The sequence below is a fragment of the Lissotriton vulgaris genome, chromosome 7, assembly GCF_964263255.1.
Source record: "Lissotriton vulgaris chromosome 7, aLisVul1.2, whole genome shotgun sequence".
NCBI classification, from domain to species: Eukaryota; Metazoa; Chordata; class Amphibia; order Caudata; family Salamandridae; genus Lissotriton; species Lissotriton vulgaris.
This window is the reverse complement of record NC_141695.1, coordinates 78,215,891-78,228,291: the sequence shown is the minus strand read 5'-3', so window position 1 is coordinate 78,228,291 and position 12,401 is coordinate 78,215,891. Positions and strand designations below refer to the sequence as shown.

The window sequence follows — 12,401 nt, the reverse complement described above, 5'->3', positions numbered from 1 at the left end:
ATAAGCTCTTACTCTCTCCAGCGCTGCCCCCCCCGCCCAAGAGATATGGCATTGTGGGAAGGTATGGCCCAGCGAGACATCTCAGATGCAGAGTGGGCCCATCTTTGGACCGACATTTTTAAACTCAATCAGTCCACGGCTTTACAAGAAGCCCATTTGAAAGTAATGATGGACTGGTACTTACACCCGTCCAAACTGGCTAGAATTTTTCCAGGCTCGTCAGATTGATGTTGGAGAGGATGTGGCCTATTGGGAGACTTCCAACACATCTGGTGGGACTGCCCCACCATTAGGCCGTTCTGGGAAGAGATCCTGGCACATGTGAAGGACATCCTGGGGTACCCCATCCAGACATCAATGACAGAGGCCCTACTTGGCATTAGGGATCCTATGCTAGAACACCAAACCAGGGCTGATAAGAGAATTATGTGGTTATGTTTGGGGACAGCCAAGATCGCTATAGCGGTGGCATGAAAGTAGAGGGAGGCACCAGCGATGTCCCTGTGGCATTCCCGACTGTGGTGGCTGCTTAGCCTGGAGCGCATATCTGATACCTTTTGGGAGGATTTTAAGAATTTTGAATTTCGATGGGGCCCTTTAAACTCCTTCCTCTTGAGAGGTCTCCCATCGGCGGTTTGCCCTCCAACAACTAGGGCCCTCCATATTTTCCAACTCTGAGAGGTTCCACACTGAAGAAACTCTATTGTATTGCAGCACCACCACCTGGGAGGGGGAGGGAGGGGGGTGTTGCATTCTTTATTCATAATATTGTTTTCTATGTCTATTAATGTTTTTCTGTGCTGCAGCCTGGAATGTATTGATGCGTGCCTGCATCTTACCGATCAGGTTCCAAGTTCCAGGTTGGACAGTTTACTGGATTCCTGGACCTTTCCATATGTGCTGTGCTCTGTCTTACCATCTCCAAATAAATATATATTTTCTTCTACATTGGGATATCCTCAATTTAATAGGGGGTTTGTTGGGTTTCATTGTTTGGTTCTTGGTGTGATTTCCACTTTTTATTTTCTTTGTGACCTCGAGGGGCGATCCTCTCTACTTGCACATACTGACTGATGGCCAAAACAAAGCCTATGGGGGCGTTAAGCATCACAGAGACATTCCCAGATGTGACGCACATTCTCGTGATCACCCTCACACGGTCGATCTTGTGATTGTACCCATTCTTTCTCGAAGCTGAGCCCTACAACGGTGCTGCGGAAGTGACTTGGGTACACTGAATTGTGTTGGTGGCTCCTCCCCCCTTCTTTTCTGTTTGTATGAATACTCTACTTCAGGCTTAGGAGATCCCCTGCGAGGGTATATGGGCGGATTGTGCCTTGAATCGCTGTTTTGTAAAATGTAATAAAAAATGTTTTGACAAAAGATGTATGTACCATAGGCTATCATTGATACTGCACTGTAACAATGTACAAAATTGAGTTTAAGCTTTTCGGAAATTAGAATTGAATAACACACCTTTTAGTAAAGGTGTTTTTTAAATTGTGTTTTTGAAAATGCCACTTTTAGAAAGTGGACATTTTCTTACTTAACCATCCGGTTTGCCTCTGCCTGTTTGTGTATTCAGCATCTGGTTTTGGAGTGACAGGAGTATGGGATGTGAATTCACACTAGACAGTCACAAGGGGGGTTGAGGTGGGTCCTGCCTTTCCTGGGTGATTAAAAGCCATGCGAAATAGACCTTTCTTTATTCAGAGTGGAAGGAGGAGTGTTCACTAGCACCTGAATAGGTTGTGTCTTCACTACACCATGTGATCTCCATCTCCTGTAGTGAAGCTGGACCAATGACTACAGAACTTTTTTTTTTTACCAGGACACAGATACCTAAAACTTCAAAGAGAAAATGTAGTTCACCGCTGAACTAAGTAACCAGCCAGGAAGAAGGGCTGGAAAAGATGCCAGGAAGAACTGCAACTTTGCTGCGTGTTTTGCTGTGTTGGCCTACTGTGAGCTGCTTCTCTCCTGGGCATGTAAAGGACTGGATTGTACTTTCATCATCCTGCTGGTAGAGTTTTCTCCAAGGGCTTGAATTATAGATTGCCTCCTGTTGGAAGTCTCTTGGAAATCAAAGACTTCATGAAACTGTTTTGGACTAAGGAACTTTCTAAGAGCTAGAGAAGCTGTAAGAAGGAGCCACAACTTGCTGCCTGCTTTTCTATTTTGGCTTGCAGTGGCTGCTTTTGTCTTGGGGAACTTTTGCAGCTTATTTTTTTCCAAGGGCTTGATGTAGTGCTTGACCCTTGTTCAAGAAGTCTCAGGAACAGCCAAGACTTCTAGATCATCTGCTACCGGCACTGGGAAATGTGTGTTTTGTGCTGCAACAGAAGAAAAAGCAACCCAACGGCTTTCAGCTCCCTGACCTGTCTGGACCACAGAGTGCATCACCCGCTTCACACCGCAACCAAGGTCTCATCGCCACCACTATTTGCCACTGCCACCGCCGCCGACCACTTCTACCTGCCTCACTTCACATTGCTGCCCGGCTATCCCCAATTTTGCTGCTCCATGGTGACATTGATGCTGCTGCCTTTACTTTGGCCTGGGGGCACAGCTTGTAAGTTACACAACATACTGCCCCATTACCCATCGCGCCATGGCCCGCCAGTGCCATTGACTCCAGATCGTCTACTGATGACATGGCTTCAGAAACAATGCCAACACTGCTTGCATCCTGCAGAACCTTCTAGCATTGTGACAAGTATGTCCCACTTCGCAGCACAGTTCTGTTCTCACCTACACCACTTGATCCTATTACCAAGCTGCTTCCCTCACTGCAATCTGAGGGTGCTGCATGCTACTCCGATGCATTTCACACCCCAGCCCTGAAGCCTGCTGATGTCAGATCTCCTGATGTCAGCCTCACTGAGTTCTGCCTGCAATGCATGCAACTTCAAAGGCCCAACGGCACCTGCACTGACCTGTTAAACTGACTACTGCTGACGCCTCAGCATCGGATCTCATTGCAAGGTCCACAATGTCCTTCATTTCCAAGGTACTGTTTGCAGGTCTTCCTGACATCAAAACTTTCTTTTACATGTATAATCCCCATACCCTTACAAGAATTAAGGATCCCTACTTGGACAAGGTGCACCCTTCTGTCAGCGAGAGCCCACCATTTCTAACAGCACCCCTAAGTGTAGCCTTGCAAATATCCACTGAAGTTTAAACGTCAAATGCACTGAAGATTCTATTTGTGTACCACATTGTGGGCCCGATGTAGGTAAATCTAATTTACCACTTCTAAAATACCGAATCATACCGATTCGGTATTTAAGAAGTGGTAAATTTGAGGGGGGGAAATGTAGGTAAATCTGATTCGGTAAATACCGAATCTGTAAGATTCGGTATTTACCGATTCTGTAAATACCGAATCGATATCCCCCATTGATTCCAATGGGCCTTGAAGTCCATAGGAATCAATGTGGAATACCGATTCGGTATTTACCGATTCAGTAATTACCTATTCTTGCAAGGGTGCAGGGGGTGTCACTTTGACACCCTCTAGCACCCCAATTACAAGTGTGTGTGTGTCACATGGCACAGGTGTGCATGCACAGATGTGCATGCACACCTGGATTCGGTATTTTACCACCCAATTGAATTGGGTGGTAAAATACAGACTCTTGAAGGCCTGTGGCACTCTTCAGAGTGCCACCTACATCTCTATTTACCGAATCTGTACATTTACCGATTCGGTATTTTACCGAAACGGTAAAGGTACAGAATCGGTAAAATTACCGATTCTGTACTTATGAAGCCCCCTACATAAGAAAACCGTAATACCGGTCGGAAACGGCAGAATTCGGCCATTTCCGACCGGTATTAGGTCTCCTACATCGGGCCCTGTATCTTCTAGTAATCCTTTGTATCATTTACATGTTTGTATAAATTCCTTTTTTTTCTGATAGAGAAACAATTTTCATCGCTCTACAATTGTTGACCATGTAAGAAATGAAAATGATGACATTATTTGTTATGACAAAGCTGAGGATTCAGCATCAAAATCATCTCTTGGTGAACAACAGATATCATGCAATCAAGATTTCATAGTGCACAGGGAAGTCCAGCATTGTTACCTGCTGCTATTTTATCAGCAATTAAATTTGCAACATTGGTTTGGCAGCCTCACCCAGTGAATATGTTCTCTCTCCACCAGAGTCATCAGATTATTCTTTTTCTTTCTCAAGGCATTTTTAAACTCAGTGTTTTTCAGGCAGTATATAATAGGGTTACAGAGGGGAGTGAGAATGATATATGACAAAGAGGAAATGTTGGTGTCTTTTGTTGAATATGTTGATGCGGGTCGCACATAGGTACCAAAGAGAGAACCAAAGAAAATAACAACTACAGTGAGATGAGACCCACATGTTGAGAAGGCCTTGTGCTTCCCGCCTCTAGATTTAATTTTAAAAATGGATGAGGCAATGTTGACAAAAGAAAAAATGATTAAGTTAAAGCAAAAGAATGCCACTACTACACCTAAAGTGTAGGTAAGTGTCTCAATCTTCTGAGTGTTGCTGCAGGAAATCTTCATGAGAACTGTGGGATCACAGAAAACATGGTTGACTGTATGGGATTTGCAGAAGGAGAGGTGATACAGTAAGACGGTATGTGGCAGTGCCATAATGAAGCTTAGTGCCCAGGTTACCACAGCCAAACCGAAGCAAACATACTTATTCATGACAACCGGGTAGCGTAAGGGACTGCAGATGGCAACATACCGATCAAGAGCCATTACCGCAAGGAGGATATATTCTACAATCACAAAAAACATGAAAAAGTACACCTGCATGAGGCATTCAGTAAAAGAAACATGTGTATTGTCCATAAAGTAGTGGACCAGCATCTGCGGGAAAATGATTGAGGTGTAACAGATGTCATTAAAGGACAAATTTGTGAGGAAGAAATACATAGGTGTGTGCAGCTGTGATTTGCAGTAAACTGTTACCATGATTAATAAGTTCCCCAGTATTAAGAGGTATATCACTGAAAATGCAGCGCAAAGTGGAACTTGTATTTGTGGCAGATCTGAAAATCCTACAATCAGGAAATCCTTCATTGAGCTCTGATTTTCTTCTTTCATTCTCCCAATGATGCAGCAGTTTCTAAAAAGACTAAAAACAAAAACACCAATAATGTCAATGCAAAAATTATTCATTAGAAGTTCAGTAATGTAAGCTCAACTACGGCACAGAAAAGACCTTAAGTATAAATGTATTTATCAGTAAAATAGTTAAAAATGCAAACCTCTTACAACCTATTGAATACACAAAGATACATAATGTAATGAGTAACAAAAACAACCCTGTATAGATTTAAGGCACAAAGCACCAAGAAAATGTAAAGTGCCAATCAGTACTAACTGTTCTTAGTTGACTACAACCTGTATACAATATCGGTTTGACCACGAAGCAGCATAAGATAAGTACGCCATGCCTGTTTGTCATAGTCAAAGGCTTTACCATCAGACTGAGTGACTTATTAAGAGATTAGCATTCCTCCTATGGTGCTGCCTCCAAGCTGTACGCAGGAGGACCGCCAAAGCTGTGTTGGCCTACCTGCAGGTTTACGATTGTAATCCATGGCAGGCAGGCGGTGCTGCAAAGGTCCATGGAAGCAGGCTATTAGGCTCATGCAGCTAGCAATAAGGACAGCACCTGCAGCAAGTTCCTGCATGGTGTGGTATGCACGCCACACTGTGCAGGAACAGGGGTGTAATACCAGGAAGGCACAACATGTGCCCTCCTATCTGTACCCCCAGGTCTTGATGAGGCATGAGGGTCCTGTTAGGGCCCCCTTCATGGCATCCTTCACCACCCTTTCCAGGGTGGGCTCACTGCATGAGAAGGGCAGTGGACAGGCAACTCAGAGTACGCTGGATTGGCTCAGTCGACCTGGTCTCAGAATCTGGTTGCCCTTTGTCAATCATTACGGTCAACGCGGCCAAAGCTTTTGACCGGGTCAACTGGAATTTTTTAGGCATATTTTAGACAGAACCTTGGATGTTATGGACTTCACCGTAGGATTTAAAGAAGTAATCAAAAAATCTATAGTTCACCCCATGCTCGCATTTTAGTTAATGGTAGTCTATCCCTGATGGTGAACATAGAATGCAGAACAAGGCAGGGATGCCCGTTGTCTCCTATTCTATTTGATATCTATCTGGAGCCTTTTGCTCAGAGTTTAAGGCTAAATGAAAAGATCGTCCCATTTAAAGTGGGTGGGTTCGTTAGAAAACTGGCTATTTACGCAGATGATTTAATCCTGTTCTCCTCCTGTGTAGATACTAACCTGTATGAGCTTATACATGAATCTGGCACCTTCAGGAAGTGCTCAGGTTATGAGATAAATAAAGAAAAAATGAAGGTCATGGCTTTGAATATGGCTAATCAGGGTGAGGTTTATGAGACAGAATTAGGATACCTTGGGATTACAATAACTCAAGACTCTAGGACAATACCAATGGTGAATCTTGGTAGAATTTCAAGGGAAGTTGAGATTATCTTGCAAAGATGGCAGAACATACCATTACTATATGGTCCTGTTAATTTAATTAAGATGTATGTTCTCCCAAATATACTTATCTTTTTAATAACATACCATTGGAGTTTTCAAAAACCGTGATCCTGAAAATCCAGGGTATGATTTCTTCTTTTATTTGGGCAGGAAAGGGGATTAGACTGTCCTGGAAAAAAACTTAGATGCAAATTCTCACAGGGTGGTATGGGCTTACCTGACTTTCAACTTTACTGTTGGGCTTAACAACTAAAAAACGCTCGGATGTTACTGCAATCCCCGGATGATTCCTTGACTGGTATTATGTTCAAAGCCATGTTGGAGGGGGTAGGGGAATCTGGTTTTATGTATAAATGTGGTTCCCCTAAATTCTACAAAATGTTTTGGTTGAAAACACTGGAGATGGCAGCCAAACTTTGGTTGGACTGTCGACGCTGTCTGGGGCTTTCTTATAACAGCGAGTGGGCCCTGGTATAGGGCTCTCCTGGAACACCGGACTGCCTTTTAGATGCCCTAGCTTACCCACTAAAAGCGGCAGGAGGTTTAGTATGGAGGGTTCTGGTACAGGACAGCAAATGTCTTCCTTGGGAGTTTTGGAATCAAACCACTGCTGGAACTTTGTAGTCTGGAAGATGATATGGAGAATACCTTGCAAAATCAAGCCCAGAGGAAGAAAGAAGTTGCCCATGGTGTACCTATCTTCTGGCAGCAGCAGAAAGATTGGATAAGCCACGCCGGGTCTGGGAGAATTACTTGCCAGGTGAAGATCGGAAGGAAATATGGGAAGTATCTATTGACATGCTTTATTCGGTGTTTAAATCTGCTGCTCTCGGAAGAAATAATTTCTTCACACTCCATAGGATATACTGGACTCCGCTAAAGATCTCTAAATTAAAGGGTGGAGGAACAGTAAGCATTGTCTATATATTCATGTCCAGCCCCAGAATACACAAATTTTGGTTGGATGTCGGTAAGACCATCTCCAGGGTTCTGGGTCTAGAAATGGGGGTAAGCCCAAATCTCATTTTCTTTGGTGTGGCCCACATGCTTGCGGGATATGACCTCAGTCTTGATATTGTTGGTAAGGAGGGAGATCTGCCTGTTCTGGCGACAGAAAACGCCCCCTAGTTGGAATGATTGGTGGAAGTCTGTTAAATATTTACGAGCCATAGACCAGAGGGTTAATCTTTCAAGGGGCAGGTCTGATTCTGGGTTGTTCTGGAATTGGTTGGATGACCCCCCTTCCCCCATGTAGAGTCTAGATTATAGATCATGAATTCAAACTGGTTAGATCTGGATTTAGGACATTTTCAATGATTATCACCTCTGGGCCAGCTCAAGTTGAGTATACACTGGTATTTCCTGTATAGAATATATCAGCTGAGACTAAGTGTCCACCAAAAGCTATCTGCGCGAGTGGCGGGACAGGTCGAGAAGAAGCAACAGATGTACAGAAAGAGGCAAGAGTTGTGCTGAAAGCGGAAAGAGTGGTGTAGAAAGAGGCAAAAGATTTGCACAAAGACGGAGGAGCGGTGAAGAAAGAGGCAAGAGTTGACCAGAAGGAAGCAACAGAGGTGTAGAAAGATGAGAGAGAGGTACAGGAAGAAACAGGAGAGGTACAGAAACAGAAAAGAGGGGTGCAGTAAGAGACACGTGATCTGCACTAAAATGCAACAGAGGTGCTTAAAGAGGTAAGTGAGGTGCAGAAAGAGGCAAGAGATCTGCAGACAGAAGCAACAGAGGTGCTGAAAGAGGCAAGTGAGGTGCAGAAAGAAGCGAGAAAGGTGTAGAAAGAGGCAATAAAAGTGCAGAAAGAAGCAACAGAGGTGCTCAAAGAGGCAAGAAACATGCAGAAAGAAGCAAGAGCAGTGCAGGAAGAAGTAGGAGAAGTACAGAAAGATGTAACCGAGGTGCAGAAGGAGGCTTGAGGGGTGCAGAAAGAAGGAAGAGCAGTGTATAAAGAAGCAACAGAGGTACAGAAAGAGGCACAAAGGGCGCATACAGAGGCTAGAGTAGTGCAGAAAGAAGCAACAGAGGTACGGAAAGAGGCAGGAGTGGTGCAGAAAGTGGGATGAAAGGTGCAGGAAGAGGCAAGGGGGGTACAGAAATAGGCAAGCGAAGTGTATAAAGAGGCAACAGAGGTGCATTAAGAGGCAGGAAAGGTGCAAAAAGAAGGAACTGTGGTACAGAAAGAGGCACAAGAGGTGCAGAAAGAGACAATAGGGGTGCAGAAAGAGACAAGAGATCTGCAGAAAAAAGCAACAGAGGTGCTCAAAAGAGACAAGTGAGGTGCAGAAAGAGGCAAGAGACCTACAGAAAAATGCAACAGGGGGATGAAAGAGGCAAGTGAGGTGGATAAAGAGGCAGGGGATATGCAGAAAAAAACAACAAAGGTGCTTGAAGAGGGAAGTGAGGTGCAGAAAGAAGCAACAGAGGTGTAGAAAGAGGCTAGAGGGGTACAAAAAGAGGAGAGAGAAGTACAGAAAGAAGCAAAAGAGGTGCTCAAAGAGGCAAGAGGGATGCAGAAAGAGGTATGAGCAGTGCAGATAGAACCAAGAGAAGTGCAGAAAGAAGCAAACTAGGTGCACAACTAGTTATGAGGGGTGCAGAAAGAAGGAAGAGAAGTGCAGAAAGAAGCAACAGATGTGCAGAAAGAGGCAAGAGTGGTGCCGAAAGAGAAATTAGAGGTGTAGAAAGAGGCAAAAGAGTTGCACAAAGAGGGGAGACAGGTGCAGAAAGAAGTTGGAGATGTGCACACAGAGAAAAGAGAAGTACAGAAAAAAAGGCAAGAGGGGTGCTTAAAAAGGTCGGAGGGGTGCACAAAGTGACTAGAAAGGTACAGAAAGAGGCAGGAGGGGTGCACTGATGGGGAGCCAGGTGACCTTTTTACAAACTGCATGGGTTTCTCCCTGGCCAAGGGTCTACAGACCAAACCCTTAACCTTTACTTATTAACACTAAGTAAACACTACTAAAACAAAGTTTATGTCCTTTAACCGTAATAAACGATTTAAAGGTAATATCTCCTTAGAACAGGTGGATGCCTTTACCTACCTAGGTATCATGCTACAGAACAACATGGGGTGCAATGGGAGCCACAAGAATTCGAATATCCTAAAATATCATCAGCTAGTAGGTGTACTAAACTCCAAATATAAATCCTCCTTCACTAAACCAATAATACCAGCCTTGGAAATATATAATATGAAAGTGATTTATGGTGCGAAGCTTTGGGGATTCAGCAATTTAAGCCACCTTCAAAAAAGCTGAAAACAAATTTCTACATGGTTTAGTTGAGGTTCGACAAAGTACCCCGTTGGTCCCCCTCCGTCTAGACCTAGGTAGGAAAAATGCGATGGATATGGCAAGATTACGCCCACTGTTATATTGGAGGCATATTTGGACTACTCCAGAATGTGCACACTTTGCTTTTTTATGGGAGGAACCAGAAACTGTAACTTTTCCTTCAAAGAGTCAGCTGAAAAATAGTTATTGGGAAATGGTACTTTCTTCCTCCCAGCTGGGAGGTATGAACATCAGTCTGACAGGCCGCTTTTTGGTCCATAAGTCACGGCCGTCCTATGAAGCTTATTGGGACGTAATAGAGAGACCTATGGATCGAAAATTGTACTTTCAGTTTAGAACAGGAACTTTGCCTATAAAAGCATTCACCAACAAATGGACTCCTGCGTCAGAAGATAAATGTCATAATTGTAGGGACATGGTGGAAAGTACAGCCCATTTCTTATTCGTATGTCCCCTTTACTCAGCCCCACAATCCAAATGGTTGAGACCTGTTTGTTCCTTACTGGGCACTCAGAGGTGCACAGAAGCTTTGAGGATACTTGAATCGGATTGCTCTCCCCACTTGGCCATTGGTCTAGCTAAATTCTTAAGGTGGGCCTGGATAACCCATTCACGTTCTTTATTGCCAAGCACTGTTAATCTGTCATAAGGGTTTTTTTTGTACAGGCTCATGTTTGAAATGGAATTTTAATATATTTTATGGTTTTTAATTCAGCAGTATACATCATAATTTAATACGATCTTAATTACATGTATCGTATATGTCCTATTATTGTGTATTGTCTAATTATGTGTACTGTATGTGCTTTTATGACTTACTGTCAAATAAAGCTTTTTGAATTTAATTGAATTGACTCATTAACATGTAAATATACAAAGGCTAAAAAGGGGGCAGTACATCTCGCCTTCATGGAACCTAGCTCTGCCTTTGATAGAGTTAACCGCTGTAAGCTTTGGTCCAGGATGGAACAGATGGAATTTGACCCAGTTCTAATAAAAGCTTTGCATGATTTGCAAAAAGACCTTTCAGCCAGTTTGGGTTTGACCCTAATGGGGAATGTACTGAGCACTTTAAACTTTGGCGTCGGGTGTGACAAAGTTATATTTTATCCCCCTTTTTATTCATCTTTTATATATACCACAAACAGCAAGCATTGTCAGCACCAGGTGCTGACGTACCTAAAGTAGGAGTTCATCCAATACTCTACTTGTTCCATGCAAATGATACAGTTTTATTGCTCATACAACTAAAAGCTTAGAAACATTTTTTACCCTTTTTATTATTTTATGAGTAGCCTTGACCTGACGACAAACTTCTCAAAGTCACACGTTGTGAAGTTTGGTCCTCCAAATCAAAAACAATGAAATATGTAGTATAAGGCCACCACAGGTAGACAGCTTCAAGTATCTGGGTTTTATATTAGACTAGGAGCTGAATTGGCATGTACTTATCACACAGAATGTTGTGTCTTTTAACAGAGTGACATTTGGCATTAAAGATTTTCCCTGTCAGCTAAAACGCATTCATATTCATTCGGTCATGGAAATTTACAGGGCCAAGTGCATCCCCCTAGTGAGTTATGGCAGTGGAATATGGGGATATGGACAGGTTTCCCAACTTCAAGTAGCTGAAAATAGATTTTTAGAGGTCCCAAAGAGTGTATCCTATGAATTTGTACATGAGAACTAGGTTTAAACATTCTCACCGACCAGCTACACCTTGGTCCTCTAAAACTGTGGAATTCGAACTGGGTAAAGGAGAATCTTAGTTTAAGCAGACTAATTCTGCAGGACTGTTTAAACTTGAAAAATCCTCCATGACCCGCGGCTGGCGTATGTGGCACGTAATTTGTGGGCCCTAGGGTGGTCAGAACTGTACGATAAGCCATCTTCTTTAACTCATTCTGTGGGTAAAAAGGTTGAAACAGCTTTTAGGCACAAGCTGGCATCAAAACATGGGGACCTTGCAATAACAAAACACTGTATGCAACATGCAATTTTAGTGCAAACTGTCAGTAACCTTATTTAACCTGGAATATGACACACAATCAACGTCGCTTGCTGACTCATTTCAGGTTGAATTTATTCCCCAGTCTTGTCCCTTTTAATTATGGTTGTTTTAGGAATTTAAATCTGCCCCCCCCTGTGATTGTGACAATATACAGATTCACAATAATTTACATGTTATTATTCTTTTTTTGGTCTCAAAACATTTTAATGGTAAAATAGTATCTAGTGACTTAAATGCTGCTCTGTTAAATGACTTTCAATGTCACTGTGACCCAAAAATTATGAGAGACAAGTGAAGCGGCAGTAGTAGGAGGCACTGTTTGCTGACAGTTCCAAACAGCATCACCATTAAGTATGAACTTCATTTCAGAAAACAGCTGCATTACATTCCTAATATTCATTTTTATATATGCTGTTTCCCTGATTCCCCAAATCCTGATATTGAGACATGTTTGTGTTGATTGCATACATTCTTTTGGGTAATGTGGTCAGTGTAGAGGTCTTGAGTACGGATAAAGTGCATGATTCTGGGACACCGATGGGAGAGTGCAG

General features: G+C 43.0%; 1 protein-coding gene across 1 annotated transcript; it reads right to left on the bottom strand.

Moving 5' to 3' along the window:
• Positions 1-4,108: 4,108 nt before the first annotated feature.
• LOC147700818 (olfactory receptor 1L4-like) lies at positions 4,109-5,101 on the bottom strand. Its single transcript, XM_086929247.1, has one exon. It carries the CDS (start codon positions 5,099-5,101, stop codon positions 4,109-4,111), a length of 993 nt encoding a protein of 330 aa, XP_086785373.1.
• Between the last annotated feature and the right edge of the window lie 7,300 nt (positions 5,102-12,401).